Genomic DNA, 18205 nt, shown 5'->3' on the forward strand with positions numbered 1-18205 from the left:
ATATGCCATTCTCCACTGCTGAGATTCCCCACCATGCCTCCTGGCTCAGAACAGGGTCGGCCTGCCTACATTCCCATAATGGAGTTACCTTTAAAAATTCTTTAAAGTCCGCGTGTTCATCTGTCTTCTGCTGTAACAGAGCTGCTCCATTCAGCTGACAGCTGCAGAACCGGATGTAAGCCTGCATGTGGGACAGCTCAGCCGCCAGGATGTCTCCAATCATCTGCACGGGCATCTTCTCACCCCCGGTCTTCTTCCGTACCCGCAGGGCCCTGCAACCAACACACTCTCTCACTTCCAGTTCCGAAGTGAATGCCCTTGGTAAATGAAGGATGAGTATCTTGGGAGATCAACGTAATGACAACCAGTGAGTTACCTAAAAATCTCTGGTACCATGAGGGGAAAGTCAGAAGGAGGCAGCAAGGGCCTTAAACCTCGGCCTGCCAAGCCAGCCTGGGTGAACTGTTAGCAAAGAAGAAAATGAAGTCTACGCACTTGAGTGTTTCTGGGTCTTTGGAATTGTTTTGGTTTCAGCTTAGTTTCTTAGCAAATTTTCTGATCTGTTGTCGGCTGAACCAAGAAAGAAACTTCTGCCCTCTGTAGGGGAAAATAGGAAGCAGGAGCCCACAGAGGCGAAGTGTGGAGGTGAAGGCGGGAACCGTCCCCAGAGTGCGGTTGAGCCCCAGGGAGGGCGGACGGACGGCGGGCGCTGGGACTGTGCGTGCCTCCGCCAGGGAGTCAGTCCTCACGGGCATGAGGGATGGAAAATCACCCTAAGGAATGGAATTTCACACTGGACTTAGGAGACTGCCAGGCCAGCCAGTCATTTTGGGGCCACGAACTGCAGCTTCTCTCCTGACTCCATCTGATACAGAGTCCAGCATATTCTGGAATCATATGTTAATGTATTGTTTAATGATTTAATTTTTTCTTAGCTTAATCAAGTATTTTCTTATTGTTATTTTTCTTTACTTCAATAATTATGCATTTTACAGTTAGAGAGCATTTCATAAAATAATAATAAAATAAAAAGCCTGAGGGAACAAAAAACAGTGACAGCTGTCTGTTAAGCGGCCCCGGCTGCCGAGTGAGGTGAGATCTCGGTCCTGGGCGGGGGGTGCCCGCTGTAGTGACGGGCGACGCTGACTCACTTCAGCAGCTTCGTGTTAGACATAATGAGCTCCTTCCAGTTAACAAAGATCAAGGCCATTTCTCCTTCGGTGAGGAAACCTGGCTCCGCCATCCGCTTCTGAAAAACCTAAATTCAGAACACAAGAGAAAGAAGTCAGCTTAAGTGCAGTACACAGCCTGTGTGGGCTAAATGACACAGGACCGGCACATGCAGAAACTAAGATCATGGCACTAATAAATATCGTGACTGTTAAATTTCAAATTGCATAGTTTCCCTATTTTTTGCTACTTCGGCTCCTATCAGGGCTGATTGTGAGGACTGAATCCAGCAGTCTCATCAAGAGGAGAGTCTCACACCTACCCCACACCTACTTCACACCTACCTCACACGTGTGTCCTGGGAGCTATACAGGTGAAATAAACCCCGGGCATAAAGCCCCGACACGCGGGAAGGGCCCGCAGGACTGCTGTCAGGTGGGGCACCTCCGTGTTCTGGAAGCAGTTTGTGAGAAGTGCAGCAAAAGGAACAGAGATGACTCACCCTACCCCCAAGTCTGACCACCAAGCCGTGTGGACCTCAGAGGCTGGCTGACTGAAGGAGACTTCATGGAGCTCTGACACGCACGTACATGCACACGCTTGTGTGTGTGTGCGCGCACGTGTGTGGGTTTCTCAATTAATCTCATGACAATGTAGGTCATACTAAGTCAGGTATTATTCCCAACTGACCCATGAAGAAATAAAGGCTGAGAGAGTGATGGGCTCCAGGTCACAAAGCTAGAATACGGAGGAGCCAGAACTAAAACTCAAGTCTTTTTCATTCTAAGTCCAAGTTTCCACTGAACAACTAGGGAATGACTTTACAAGCCTTAAGGAAGTAGTGAAGTCATGTGAGACGACCTGCTCATGTGTCATCTCCCCAAAATACACATGACGTTACTCTCTGTTAAAATCGTTTTTAATTAATGTTTACCGCGTTGAGTTGAACGTGGATTCAAATAATTCAGATAAAAGTGCTATGAAATGACACTTCTAAACCTCTACAGATCCAGAATCAGATTGAAGATGTGTGGACACTCCTATGAGAGAGCGCCCTGGAAGGATGGCCAGTTTGCTCTGGGGTTGCTGCCAAAGGACAGGAAGAGCATCTGCTTGTCTGGCTTGTCATTTGCTGCGTGATTTACATATTTACATTACTCTATTTATTCGTTCTATTATCTGCTTGGCACCAACCTCAGTGAGGTACGCAGAGGATACAGGGGTCAGGTCCTCTGGGGACCTCCAAGGGAATCGGAATGAGAGGCCCCTGCCTATGGACAGTGCTTTTCAGCCTAACCCCCTGACCCCAACGTGATGCCTCACCACTCAGTGTCTTATGAGGTGGGCAGAGGGGGACTAGCTGAGGCCCAAGTGGTTAAGAGACCAGTCTGAAACAGGGCAGGCACCTGGCCCCTGTTCACCTTCTGTGCTGGTCAGAGAGGTGCCTCCACATCCATTTTCAGTCCCTTAGGACTGGAATCTGGGCAGCAGCAGGGCTGACACTTGTAAGGGTTAATATAAAAAAACAGGTGAGCTTTTCTTCCAGGCCATCTGTCCTGGTCAGAGAAGTACAGACACAAACACCCATAAATTCAGTACTGCTGGGAAGGCCGTAAAGGGCCAGGCCAAGTGCTGGGCATGAAGGGTGAAGGACACCCAATCTCTGCCCTCTGGAGCTTACAGCCTTGGGGAAAGTGAACGCTATCAACCGGGAAGGGCGGCAGAGCACACGTGGGAGAGGAAGCGGGGTACTGTGTCCAGAGACCCTGCCTGCATCCGGGGTAGAGAATGGGGCGGGGGTGGCCTTCCTGGGCAGACGCAGGCCTGGCCTCTGCTCCCTGTGCTGTGGACATCCCAGCCAGGTAGACGGTGCATCTGTTGGGCCTGGTGGGGACACCTGTGCTCTTTAAGTGTTTTTTGTTTGTTTGTTTTTGTTTTAAACTGGTCTCATCTGAGGGCGTTCACGCATTTCATGGGAACCAAAAGTCATGGAAAACTAAAGCATTAACAGAAGTATAAAGTCTGACTTTGTTTATTCAAACACAGATCATGTAACAGTGCTACTCTAACAGCTCTTGTTGGCTTAGGAGTCACTTGTAACATTAACAGGCACAAACACAAACAGTAAATATATGAGATTTGGGAAATACCTTACAGTATGCTATTTGGTCTTCCAAATTGATACAAATGTTAGGTGAATACTCTCACTGCCTCATAAATTCCTTTGGAAATAAAGTTGATGAAAATGTTGGGTGTCAGAACAGCAGTGTAATATAGTCAGAGGAAAGTCGGAGGCAGAGAAGTCTGCTTCAGAACCCCCCCACCTACTCCCTACCCTGTTCCCTCCTCCACGGGGCCTTGACCATCTGACTGAGGCACTGAGTGCCTTCTCTCTCTCTCTTCCCTCTGAATTACCTAATCTGGGAGAAGGACTTGACAACTTCACGGCCTTTCCAACGGGCAGAGGAAGGCTCTGAGGGTGTGAGGGCGCCCATCACTACCGGTGAGCTCACTGTTGGGGGTGATGTGTCACTGTGAGACCACCCCACCCCTGAGCAGCCGCAGAGTGCACCCCTCACCTCCACGACGAGCTGAAGGTCGTCCACGTACCGCTCTTCAGTCTCAATCAGCTCGTGAATGTAGCCCTGCCTCTTCCTCTCCACGGGCTGCATGGTGTCCAGGGTGTGGAGGTCAGCACACCCTGTGGAAAAACAGGGTAGACTTTCAAAATACTAGTTTCTCCTCCTTGGAGGAAACAAACTTCTATCAGCGATGTGCTGGGTCTTCAAAAGTTCCCTGGGAAGACCCTCGTGGCCCCTGGAAGGGCACCGGGGCTTCTCGAGCAGCATGCACCTGTGGAAGCCGGCTTAACCACTGGCCGCAAACGAGCAACGCCTGGCACAGCTCAATGAGGTCCAAATTTCTTTTCCAAATATGTAATGACAGAAGGATTTCCAGAAATGGCCTTACAGATCAGAACTCTGCGGAGCTTGTGAAGAATCTACGCTATCATCATCTCAAGACGTTTCCAAAGTATCGTAACGATTAAGTGCATCAAATGCTTGAGACCAGTGTTTTCCATACTGCCGGGCATGAGCTATCCGTGGGTCATTATATCAGTTGAGATTTAAAAAAACGCTGGTTAGGCCCAGTGTTAAAAGCAAAATAAAATATTGTAAATCAAATATACTTTAATTTTAAAAAAAGGAAAAAAACAAAATAAAGCAAATAAAGAAAGAAACGGTCACGTACACAGAATTGGTAACTATTGTTCTGTGAAAATTTTTAGTTAGGTATGTATTTGAGGATGTAGAATGTATCTCCTACTGTGAGCCCCTGTTTAAAAAATATCTGAGAAACATTTCTCTAGATTTCTTAAAATAAAGTGCCCAGTCAGGAAACCTCAAGTCCCCAGGACCCAGCAGTTCCCAGCAGGACCACTGCCTTGACCCCCAGAACAAAGAACTGGTGAGGGGATCCTACTACTTCCTCAAATCAGCATCCCCAGCCCTCCCTCTCTTGCAGGACCCTTCCCTGCTCTTCACACTTTCACTTTCAGGCTTCACTGGCTCCTTCACTATGAACATAGCTATGTGTCCCTCCTACCCAATATTTAAAACAAACAAATACCCTTCCTTCAACCCTGCTCCCTCCTCAAACACCCCATCTCTGGTCTCTCTAGAGAGGTCTGACACTCATGCACCCCCACCCCCAGCTCTCCCTGTCACTTCTCCAACTTAGGGCACACTGGTTCTGTCCCACCACTGCACTGACACTGCTTTTGTGAAGGTAATGAGGACCCTGGAATTGCCAAATCAGCGACCCCTCCGGAGCTTGCATCCTCCTGCACCTGCCGCAGCTCTGGCACTTCTGATGAGCCGCTTCTTCCAACACTTGGCATTTGTCCCTCTCCTCTTCCTGATGTTCCCTTCTGCATTTCTTCCTCTGCCTGCCCTCAGGCTCTCTGCTCCCCATAATCCAGCAAATGTAAAATGTGTTCCTGGCATTCCTGACCTGCAAGGTCAAATGAATTTGGACAATGCTGCAGACTGCATTTGTCTGGTAGGGTCACAAGGCACACCAGCATACTAGGCTCTGAGAAACCCTGCTCTAGAGAAACATTTCATTTGAGTGAACCCAGAGTTCCCAACACTTATTTGATCAAAGAACCCTCTGTTTTAAGGGGAGGGAGAGTGAATCTTTTGAGAACTGAGGAATTAGGGATTGTGGATAGAATACACCTCTTTGCCATCCTCTACACCTGCCCCATCCAATCTGGTAGCCATGAGCAACATTGTGACGACTGAGCACTGAAACCGTGACTAGTCCAAACAGAGAAGTACGGTAAGTGTCAAATACACACTGGATTTCAAAGACCTCATACAAAAAGCCCAGAATGTAAAATAAGGCATCAGTATAAAAATTATTATACTGATTACATATTGGAAAGGATAACATTCTGGATAATGCTGGGTTAAGTAAAAAAAAAATTATTAAAATGAATTCCATCTGTTTCTTTTTACTTTTTAAACTGTGGCTGCTGGAAAATTTTAAATTACATATGGGGTTGTATTTGTGACTTAACGCTGTATTTATACTGAACAGCTCCTGCCTGCCGCTATGTTTTTTATTATGTTCTTTCCCTGACAAAATGTTCAGTGGCTTCTGATTTTTGCAGAATGAAGTCCTAGCTTGGTAGCACAGGGCTCCAGAGACTCCATAATCCAGCAGCAGCCTGCCTTTGCCTGTGCAGACCACATTGTTAGCCATCCTCGCCTGGGCTCAGTCCTCACGAGGTGCTATACACTCTGTTCGCAGCTTGGCTGGTCCTGTTCTCGTCATTTCCTCTGTCCATGGCCCTTCTCTGCACAGAGGCCATCTCACTACCCCTTCAAGGTGCTGCTCACATGATCCTGCTCTGGGGAAACCTTTCCAATCCCCTGTTTCACTTACTCCCAGAATCCCTCTCTTTGTGCTGCCATGGTTCTGGTTTGCATCTGTATTTTAATACTTCACATAATGTAACTGGTATTGTAGTTCATCTGTATCGAGTTAGTATGTCCACCTCTCCCTGTGGAGGTTAGGGACTGTGTCTAACCCAGTCTATAACATCAAACTTAACAGTGTTTTGACCAAGGAGGTCAGGAAATATTTGTCAAATGGAAGACTACTGTGTTGTCCCCAGAACCATTTCTCACCTTTCTCCTGCTCTGCTCCATACTGCAAGGAGGCCAACCCCAAAGGGTACTTTCGTAAACCTTTTCTTAGTTGACTTATGCCTGGGTTTGGCTAATGAGGGGAGGCTCCGGCGGGAGATTGAACACTACAGGGTGAATTAGGAAAAGAATCTTACTGCCAGAGCAGTGAGATGACGAGAAAGCTTTTTAGTGCTTGCTGGGTAAAGAATAGAATTGCTGGGGCTGCATCTCACATAAATTTGGAGTTCAAAAATCCCTGAACAAATGAATTATTACAAAAAAAATGGGTCCCTGGCTGGTGATACCTTCAAGGTGCTTGGCCAAAGAAAATGTACAGCTGGTCTGTAGGGTCACTCTCACAATCTTGGTTCCACAGGATTTCCATAGAAAAACCAAGTCTCACTAAAGGTGAGTTCAAAGTAAAAAATTACAAAAAACAAGGAATGATCCACTATTCATTAAAAAATGAGGATTAGAACCCCAAGAACATAAGAGAACAAAATACAGAACAAAAGGAGATATAAAACATTTATATTTAAAATAACTCAAGACATATATAAAGAACTTGAAATCCTAAGCAGAATCTACAAAAACTGACAGGGAGATTTGAAAAAGAAACAAATGAAAAAGTAAATGTTATCATGGAAATAATAAATTAATAGATGAAATGGCAGATCAAACACATCTACGGGAACAATTAGTAAATCTGAAAACAAAGCTGAAGAAATTACTTAGGATGCAGCCCAGAAAGACAAAGATGGAAAACACAAAATGAAGGTTAAAAGCTATGGAGGATGGAATGACAAGGTCCAACGTACATCTAACAGGAGTCTAGGAGGGGAGAATAGAAAAGATGGGAAGAAATAACTTTGAGATTATAATGACTGAGAATTTTTTAGACTTGATGAAACATACAACTCTACAGATGCAGGATGAACAATCACTCCTGATTAGGGAAAAAATAAAAAAATAAATTTATACCTAGACTGCAAAACACCAAGGAGAAAAAAAAATGTTAAAATAGAAGGAAAAAAGCAGAATAACTACACTTACACAGCAATCAGACTGGCTACACACAACTCAACCCAACAATGGGAGCTGCTGAGGAAAAATAACTATCAGACTAGACCTCTAATTCTGCTATTGTTCATGAAGAAATAGAGGGAGAAATAAAGGCATTTTCAGGCAAAGTTTGAGAGCATTTACCACTTGATAGATGTGAATAAAAGACTCACTAAGAGATGTACTTTGGGAAGAAAAGAAACTGAATAAAAAGGAAAAAAAAGAGATGCTAAGTAGTAGAAAAAAAAAAGAGAGAGAGAGAAAGGAATGATGAGGAAAATACTAGTAATTATGTGAAAAAATTATTGACAGTATAAAATAACAATAATAATAATGACTAAGTTGATGGGATAAATTCAGTGTGAATTTTTTAAAAAGAAGCAAAGAAAATGCATGATAAATAGAAAATATTGAATAGGATAGATATAAAGAAAAGTCTTAAATAGTTTCAATAAATGTAAATGGCTTAAATCGATCTTAAATCAGTCAGTTAAAAGAAAGATTCTAGATTGCACAAAAAAAAAAATTCAGCTAGATGCTGTTTATAAAGACCCCTGATACAAAAGGCTATAGATATATTAGAACTAAAGGACTGGAAAAAACTATACAAATGAAAAGTATAAAAGAGCAGTTGGGGAGGATTTATTAGCAATAGACAAATTAGGCCGTCAAGGATCTGTAAAAGATGGTATCATAAACTATTCGTGAAAATATAATTCTTATATTGTTTACAACTAACAGAAGAGCCTCAAAGTGTAAAATAAAAAAGTGACAGAATTACCTCCTGCAAAAAATAAAGAAAAAAGAAAAATTAATAAATTTATAAGTAAAGTGGTAGATTTTAATATAACTCAATGAAAATTAGTAAGAATATGAAAGATTTGAACACTATTAACAGGCCTCCTGTAATGAACATATAAACAAGAGAATACACATTCTTTTAAAACACCAGAATTAACTTCAAGAAATACCAAAGAGTCTATATTACTATGTAAAAACATTAACTGAATATAACTGGACTACTCAGCCATGAAAAAGAATAAAATAATGCCATTTGCAGCAACATGGATGGACCTAGAGATCGTCATTCTAAGTGAAGTAAGCCAGAAAGAGAAAGAAAAATACCATATGATATCACTCATATGTGAAACCTAAAAAAAAGAGAAAAAGAAGACACCAATGAACTCATCTACAAAATAGAAACAGACTCATAGACATAGCAAACAATCTTATGGTTACTGGGGGAAAGGGAGTGGGAGGGATGAATTTTGGAGTTTGAGATTTGCAAATGTTAGCCGCTATATATAAAGATAGATTAAAAAAAAAACAAGTTTCTTCTGTATAGCATAGGGAACTATATTCAATAGCTTGTAATAACCTTTAATGGAAAAGAATATGAAAGTGAATGTATGTATGTATATATATATGACTGAGACATTGTGCTGTACACTAGAAATTGACATATTGTAGCTGACTGTACTTCAATAAAAAATAAATTTAAAAAATAAATGAATATAACTGGAAAATTATACATTAAAATTATTTTCAAATGTTTTAATTTAAGAGCTTCCTAAAAGCCCCAGGTAGCTTCCTCCTTTAGCAAAAGGTACCCCATTTTACTTGACTGATCACTAGCATTTGTGACAGCTGATCACTCCCCTCCTCTTTAAAATCCTTTTTCACTTGGCTTCTAGGTCACCACCTCACCTCATATCCTCCTCCCTCACTGGTCAGTCCTTCTCAGTCTCCTTCTCTGGTTCTTCCTCATCTCCCCAGACTTAACTTTGGAACCCTAAGGCTCAGTCCTTGGAGCTCTTCTCTTGGTGATCTCGTCCAGTCTCATGACTTTAGATAACTCCCAAATTTATACTCTGGCCTGAACAGCTGCTCTGAATACCACCACACGTTCCACTGCCTCCCAGTATCTGCACTGGATATCTCAAAGGTGAGTGATGGTAAGATATCTATAACCAAACTCGTAATCTTGTTCCTACTTCATTATGTTTCAGCTCGGTTAATGGCAGTTCCACCTCTCTGGCTGCTCAAGCTGAGACCTTTGGAGACATCCTTGATATTTTTCTTCTTCTCACATCCTACATTTAGTCTACCTGTGGCTCTATCTTCAAAATGTACCCATAATCTGACCACTTCTCACCTCATCCACCACTGTCATTCTGATCCAAGCCACCACCATCTTTCACCTGGACTGCTGAACTACAGCTCCTAATAGGTCTCTTACCTCTGACCTCTCTCCTCACAACTCCTACTTGAATCTAACAAGTCAGAGCTATCCTGTTAATACATACCAGATCATGTCCCTCCTTTGATCAAAACCCTTCAATGGGTTCTTCTCACTCTGAGCTAACGGAGGTTTTACAATCAGCCCACAGGAAATGAAGCAGTCTCCGTCTCCTCCCTGGATACCCCTCTGTCCTTGCTTCCTCCTCCTTTCGCTCCTCCCTCGTTCTAGCCACACTGGCCCCCGTGCTGTTCCTCAAGGATTACAGGCATGCTCCTTGCATGTTGCACGTGCTGTTTCCTCTGCCTAGAATGATCTTCCAGGTATCCCATGGCTTCCCCCAGATATCCCTCATGTCCTTCAAGTCTTTGCTCACATGCCACCATTTCAGAGCAGCTTTATCTGAGTAGCTTGTTTGAAACTGGAATTCCTCTGGATCCGCCTTCTCCCTATCCAGGACTTTCTTTCCCTAATCTGCTTTATTTTACTAAGACACTACATATTTATTCGTTTTGTTTTCTGTCCTACCCTCCTCAAATGTCAGCTCCAAGAAGGCAGGAATTTTTGTCTATTTTATAATCTGCTATGTCCCTAGTGTCTGACATACACTAGGTCTTTAACAAGTATTTATAGAATGGGATGTGAAGATAAACTCTGAGCTGCAGGAGACAGTACATCAATATTAGCCATAGGTGGTCAGAGAGAATGGTGAAAACTTTCTAGTAAGTTTTTCCTGGTAGTCAGGAAGAATGGGAAGGTGGAAAAATGAGAGATCATGTCTACTAGCAGGTCAAAGTTCCTGGAGGAATAATTGGTGGTGGGCTGAGCCACAAGACCCCCCACACTTGTGTTAGGACGTGGAGATTGAGAGCCAAATTATGACTAATGAGTAACAGTTATGAAAACTGTGTCTCACTGTTCTAAATTACAGTGCAAGCAAGCAAACGAGATAGCTTAGAAAGGAGAGGAGAGAGATCTTCGAAGGTTCCAAAAGGTGAAGGACAAAAGACAATTTGTGACGACTGATACAAAGAGGGCTTGTTCAGATTATGTCATCAAGTCCCAGAAAGGTCCTTGCCATTCTGAGGAGAGCAACACCACAGAACAATGCTATTCTCTGTGTGCCCAAGTTAAGCGGCCAGAGTATCACATAATGGCTTTCAGTCTCACTGGGTTTAAGCTCAGTGAAGAGACGAGATTTTAACAGTAAATCCGGATGACCAAACTGGGTGCGCTTTCTGTCTTTTAGCACTCTGTATCCGTACGCCCATCACTACAGTACCGACTTGGGGCAACAGGGCTATCATATGCATGTATGTTTTTTCTCAGTATTACTAAACAGACTGCTACACCTCTACTTTTCCCTGATGGTATGATTATACAACCTATATTTTCCAACTTGTTTATGATTGCATAATTGGATACTATGCCCCAAACTGCTAAGTTTAAGACACACTAATACTATAGCACTGCCTGACTCTGATTTCATGGTGGTTAACAGATGACACTGGTGACACAGGGACCCCAGTAGCAGGTCCTCCCAGTACCCAGCCTGAATTCATTTAAAGCAGTTACCTCTTTTTCTCTCATCTTGGAATTTAAATGATGATTGTTCTACTTTTGTGATTTACAGTAACAGCAACTAAGAGCATGAGCTTTGGAGTCAGATCTGGACTCAAGTTCTAACTCCATCACTCACTAACCCAGACACACACCCAAATGTTTAGTCCATCACTTAGTACACAGCAAGTGCTTAGTAAATGTTAACTGTTATTTCTAGTATCTGTGTGTTAGACACTGAACTAGTGTTTCATAAATCTCTTAAGTCTCATCTGTAATACAGTTATTACTATCTTTATCATACAGATGAGACTAAGGCTCACAGGGGTGAGCTCAAAGAGCCACAACTCAAAGCAGCCCTCCCACTGGACTTCCCACTACACTCATTTTATCCCTTTTTGATTGTATCACTCTAAGTGATTTTGCCTTTGACAACAGCATTAAGACACCTCAAGCACATCTTTCATAACTTGTTGTTCCTGTTTCAGATAAAGTTTTAAAAGTGATTATGAAGAGAAATTACTTTTAAAATAGGCAAAGGATCTGAATATATATTTCTCCAGAGAAGATGTACAGATGGTCCACAAGCACATGAAAAGATGCTCAACATCATTAGTCATGGGGGAGATGTAAATCAAAGCCACAAGCTGTCAATTCACACCCACAAGAATGGCTTTAACAAAAAGTCAGATAATAACAAGTGCTGGTGAGAATGTGGAGAAACAGAGACCCCTGCACATGACTGGTTGGGATATAAAATGGTACAGCCACTTTGGAAAACAGTCTCCCAGTTCCCCAGAAAGTTAAACACTTGACCCAGCAATTTCATTCCTAGGTATATACCCAAGAGAAATGAAGATATATGTTCACACAGAACTTATATGCAAATGTACCTAGCAGCATTATTCATGATAGCCAAAAAGTGGAAACCAAAATGTCTGTCAATTAATAAATGGATAAATAAAATGTGGTCTGTCCATACAATGGAATATTATTTGGTCATAAAAGGAATAAAGTACTGATAACATGCTACAGCATAATGTACCTTGAAAACATTATGCTAAGTGAAATAAGCCAATCACAAAAACCTCACACATTAATGAATGTCCAGAACAGGCTGGGAGACAGAACATAGATTAGTGGTTGCCTAGGGCTGTGGGGGATGTAGGGTGCATAGGAAGATAGGAGGGTGTAACTAATGGGTACAGGGTTTCTTCTTGAGGAGAAGAAAATGTTCTATAATTGATTGTGGTAATGCTTGTTTAACTCTAAATATACTAAAAAGCACGGAATTGTATACTTGGGGGAACTGTGTGGAATTTAAATTATGTCAATAAGGCTGTTACCAAAAAAAGTGATTCTGTTCAGCTTTAACCTTTTGGATACTCTTCTTAGAGATTCTTGTCCTTGTTTATTATTTTCAGTCCTTGCCTCCTTATGTCTTCTCAGTGTATACTTTCTACATACAGAAAACACTGTGCAGCATCTGATTTTTCCTCTTTGTCTTTTCATTGGTTCAACGGTAGTTGTACTGCAGGAACTTCATTATTATGAAAACGGTGGCGATATTAGAACTCCAGTGTAGAGGTTAAGAGCATAGATTCTGGAGCCAGACCACTTGGGTTTGAACCCAGCTCTACCACTATCTGTGTAACCCTGAACAAGCTACTTAAGCCCTGTTTTAACTTCTATACCTATAAAAAGAAAATATAATGAGGTAATGTATCTGAGGACCTTAGAAAGGTATCCAGATCAGTAAGTACTCAATAAAGAGCACTTTTCATCTTTTTTTACTGGCATGAGAGATGGTTTTACAGCTATAACTTCATTATTTTATTAAAATGGTGGCAATAATAGCACAACGATCTTTCTCCTCCTAGAACCTTTGTTTCCTGTCTTCAGGGGTTCCTTTCACTCCCCAACACTTTACTGCTGATACTCTCAAAGGTCTGATTTTCTCCCCAAGTCATCTCATTTACTCTCACTGGCTCAAAAACCATCAATATGCATTCATGCCACCAGCTGATGTCCATCTGATGCTGTGTATCCTAATTATATCTGACTACCTGCTAGACGAGTCTGTCTGGATGTCCCACAGGTGCTCTGTAGTCAAAACTGCACTCATCTTCTTCCCCCAACTCTGATTCTTCACTGTAGCTGGTGGCATCATGATTCCACCCTGTCCCCAGGACACAAACCTGGGAATCAAACTGATCCCTCACCTGCCCACACATCCCAACAATTCCCTGCTCCTGCCAATTTCCCCTCAGAAATAATTCTTAACTCTGTCTCATCACTTTTTCTCCACCTTGGCTTCATATCAGAATCATCTGGGGAGCTCTGAAAAATCCCCACGCCCAGGCTGCACTGCAGGCCATTTAAATCGGGACTCAGGCATCAACAGCGTTTTAAAGCTCCCCAGGTGCTTCCACTGAGCAGCCAAGCCAGGGAAACCCTGGTTTAGCCCTTCGTCTGCTTCTCAAACCTCAACTTGCAGTGTCCCTGGCTTTCCACATCCTCTCCAGCAAGATTGAACTGCTTACACTCGCACCTCTCCTCCTCCACCCGGGCTGCTGCTTGTCTCCGTCGTCCTCTCCACGTCCCACTCTCCAACTTGGCTTCCTCCTACTTCTATGGATCTGGCAGTTGCCTCCTCCAGGAAGTCTTCTCTAACACACCAATCTACAGTTGAATTAGGTTTTCCCTCCTCTGTACTCTCTTGGTGCCCAGTAAATACATATTACTGTGCTCAGCATGCTGTTTTACAGTGATCTGCTTATGTGCCTGCTCCCCTCACAGAGTAGGTACTGCCTGAGGCCAGGACCATCTGACACTCATTTTCATATTCTCAGCACCTAGTGCTCTGCATCTGCTTATGCAAATTCCCCACACATGTTAGGTGAATGACCTTCCCAAGACGAGGAAAAGTTTTTTGGAAAGACATTGATGGATGGGTTGGATTTTGATACATATTTTTTTCACTCAAGGTGAAACCACCAACTTGATTACTTAACACTCTGCTTCACTCTGATGCCCCCAAGCAGCCACTGCAGTTTCTTTTACTATATATAGACTCTTATTTTGTACTAAAAATGTCTTATTCTACATTTGCAGTGAGTATTAATCTGTAAATTCCTTCCAGTCATTTTAGAGGAAAAGTTGGAGTAAAAATCATAAAGAATGTTACAGTCTGTTACTAGCCCAGGTTATATTTTCTTTCACTTTCAGATCAAAATTTATTTTGCTTTTGAGATACATATGCTTACCTATCTTGGATCAAAATATCTCAACCTTTACCACTTTAAAATTTCTTTTGTTCCCTGGGCTAAAAAACAATTTGCTATCCTGTACCCAGAGACTATGTTAAGGAAAAAGAGAAATTCTGAAGAAATTCAATCAGGACTACATACAAACAGTTAAAAATAAGGTTTAAAGGATGCTTCAAAAGAAATACACAATACAAGTAATGTAGTTTGTGCCCTTTTAATAAACACACTTGCATAGTTATATTACAATTTGTAAAAATAAAAACGGATTACTTCATGCCAAGCGTGCCCAGCATTTGCACAATCTCAATACCTTTAATACTATAGTTTTCAAGACACAAAATAAAAATTTAAGGCAAAAAAACAGCATTCGGCAACAACTTAACAATTCATGACATTACAGCAGCATCACAGCAGCATCCAGTAATGCCACTTTAGGCAAAAGTCTCAGGATTTCCACTGTAGTTTCTATTTACAAGAATTTATAACTTGGTAAAATTCATCCTAAGAAAACCTGGCAAATAAAGCTTTGGAGTGAGTGGATTTGGCATTTCTTTCTCTACTTTTCCTTCCCCCACTGTCTTTATTTTAAATTATCAGTTTTCATATTATATTTTAAAACACTAGAAGAGCTGTTACATTGTTTTAATAGCTTTATTATTTTTAAATGACTCCTTCAGATAAAGTTTTAGAGGAAACTATACAACAAGTAGGGTTAATTTAAATCTTCAAATTTTCTTAAAAAATCAGCTTTGGTCTTAGAACTGATTTTTTTCTTTTCTGGAAAACCCATCAAGTTTAATCGCATACTTTAAAAATGATTATCACATGTTGTAATTTTAAAATAAACAGGTATTTTGATTCTTTACCTGCTACAGGGTTCAGATTTATCCAGCTGTGCTCCCATTCTAAAATTCTACGTTCCTGATAAACTCCTTCTAATGTGGTTTTCTAAGCAAATTGAAAGCTGCCTCATACTGAATAAGGAAGAGAGCAAATACGTGGCTGAATATGAGGTATTGCAAAGGATTGCATGCTTTTTAAGGACAGGTTATATTATGTCATACCATTTCCTTTACTTTAAGCTTCCTCTCAAATATAGACAAAAATACCTAAACAAAGACATTATTTCTGTAAATACAGTAAATTTATTTTCCAGACAGACACTCAGCTTAAATATGCCATTATGTGATTTAGTCCATAGGTACCTGATGAATATATTATTTTCAAGTTGATTATAGACACTAAACTCTATCTGAATGTCATTCTTAATAATCTGTATCAGTGTAAAAGTGAAGCACGTTGAGCTATAAAAATACCTTTGAAATAATTTATCAGTGTACTAAATAAGCCCAAATTCAAAATTATAAAGAGAAAATGTGGTACCAAATCATGTAGCTAATTAAGTGGTCTAATTTCTAGCTTCAGGGTTTAAAATGGATTTAAAGTAACTGCCTTTAACCTGAACCCAATTAATGGGTGCAAAAGCAGTGAGTTCAGAAAATAAAAGGAAAGACCAAGTTATCCATACAATTTGGAAGATCAGCTGAATTCACAAGGACTCAATCTTTGTGCTGTTCCCTTTAGTGACTGCCACCTGTACAGTGGTACTATTGCTTTCCTATTAATGTCATATTTTATAAAAGTATCATGATGACGCCAGATGCCAAAAATTGAGGTGTTCTAACAACTAGAAATCCCTGCCTCAGGGAGCACACATACATATCACCACCGTACAGCCCAATGACGTGAAGTATTCTGGAGCACAGACATCTGAACTTTGCAAAGTTCTAACTAAAACCGTTGATTCTTTCTCAAGTGTTGTAAAGTTATGATTTGGGCAAAGTATGACTGAAATCACTCTTTCATAATGTATAGGCACATTAACATAAATATTGCACAAAATATGCCTCTAACTTAAACTCAGAGGTATAAAAACATATTTCACTCTTCTTAAAGAACTCTGTGAGGAAAAAGACTCTGATTGTATGTACACTTTTCCTGATAATACTTGGACATTCATAAACAGTAGATTGCACTGCAGTTTGTAAACATTTTAAATTGCATAAACTTCTCATTGATTTTCAAATATAGTTTAATACTGTCCACTAAAACTCTTTTTTGTTTCAGCTAAGCACTCTCACATTTATTAGTTTATAACAATGTTTATTATCTTTAAAGTGTCTTCCACTCAAGGAAAAGAAGTAAAATCCTATGCCAAAGTAGCCAATGTGGTTGAAGAATAGGTATTAGCCAGAGAATATGGATGGTAAACCAATCCTCTAGCCTCAAAGCAGCTTCTCGGACATAGAGGAATGCTCCTCACACATCTTTCCTTCACTTGAATCTACTCCCAACTAGACAGAGTCTGTATGCCTGCTTCAGGGGCATTTAAAGTCTTCAGGATTCCTCATGATCTTTACTAAATACATTAAGAAAAACGTCAACTAGTGTCCTTTTGTGACCTTGGACATGTAGTCACCTAATTAAAATAGATAACATGAATTCTGACTCTCAAATGTATAGACATAAATGCTCTGTCTAAATAGGGCAGGTTTCATATCTCATGATCAATGATGGGAGCCTTTCATTCCTCAAAAATAATCCATTTTTAGGTCATCAATAAAGCAACAACTAACCACTGCAGCACACGATGCAGTATCTTCATGAGCCCAGAGCACACAGAGATCCCAAGGGAACTCCCACAGGACAGTGCTCATTCTTGGGCCACTGAAACAGATAAAATACATCCCATTCTGCATAATAGCACTGGGGAGGCAACTTTCCTCTTCCACGAAATAACAAAAGCTCCCTAAGTGTTATTGCTCCCACCCCAAAATACACAGTAAACAGAGAAAAGGATATATCCAATGCTTGGCCTTAAAAAAATTTAAATGTTGGTACTCATAGTGGCATATTAGAAACTAGAATAATCAACAGTGCTTATTGGGGGACAAATCGCGTATTGAGCCAATTAAGAGCTCACTGTGATTAGGATTAGATCAAACATAACAGCAAAATATAAGCAATTCTGAATTCTGCAATGAATATACATGTTGCAATAACATTAGAAAAGCACGGCAGCCCATTCCAAACCAGCGAGAATAGTTTGTGCAAATAGTGGGTCTTTGTGTGTTTGAACTCCCACCATGTTAAGGGCAAACTCAATATGCATGCTAATGACCTACAATTACCAAATTAAAAAGGAAGAAAAAAGCTAAAGGATGCCAGAGTGAACAGCAGGGAAAGCCACACAAAGACCCACTATCCTTTAACTTGTTACAAATAAGTTTTAACTGTAAATTAGAAACACAAAGAAATAATCACAAGTGGCTCTAACATTCGAACGAAGTTAATGAATTGTGTAGGAGATATTTGATCAGGGCTGCCTGCCCTGCCTCCACGCTAGAGTCAAACTTGGATAGTGGGTCTCTGGGGTGCTTTCACACTGGAAGACAACATTGGGTCCTATAAAAAGAAAAATGAGGAATAAAATGAACATAAAGCAAATCAAGTGGGTGAAAAAAATTCGACTAATTACATGCAACATCAACTAAGCAAATTTGAACTATTAAAATTCTCAACCTTTGAAAAAATATCCTAACTACATAATAAATTGAAAATACTATTTATAAGGGCTCCAGAAACACAAATTACAGTCTAATACGCTACTCTAATACTCTTGCACTCCTGGCTGTTCTTCCTTTAGA

The 18205-nt window shown here is 41.0% G+C and overlaps 1 protein-coding gene across 7 annotated transcripts in view; it reads right to left on the reverse strand.

Annotated features, from left to right (window-relative positions):
• Positions 1 to 18205, reverse strand: part of ITSN2 (intersectin 2) — a 132319-nt gene that overhangs the window by 12455 nt on the left and 101659 nt on the right. For 6 of the 7 annotated variants that reach the window (XR_004326180.1, XM_032497125.1, XM_032497129.1 and 3 more), the window contains 3 exons: positions 3750 to 3871; positions 1152 to 1258; positions 89 to 272 (listed from right to left, as the gene is read on the reverse strand). Coding sequence is in view for 6 of the 7 variants with exons in the window: in XM_032497125.1 (XP_032353016.1) it covers positions 89 to 272; positions 1152 to 1258; positions 3750 to 3871 (413 nt within the window). In the remaining variant the exon portion in view is untranslated. Of the gene's footprint in view, positions 1 to 88; positions 273 to 1151; positions 1259 to 3749; positions 3872 to 14696; positions 17964 to 18205 lie in introns of those variants that run through there. The other variant, XM_032497128.1, reaches the window with a different exon arrangement.

This window comes from Camelus ferus, chromosome 15 (genome assembly GCF_009834535.1).
Source record: "Camelus ferus isolate YT-003-E chromosome 15, BCGSAC_Cfer_1.0, whole genome shotgun sequence".
Lineage (NCBI taxonomy): Eukaryota > Metazoa > Chordata > Mammalia > Artiodactyla > Camelidae > Camelus > Camelus ferus.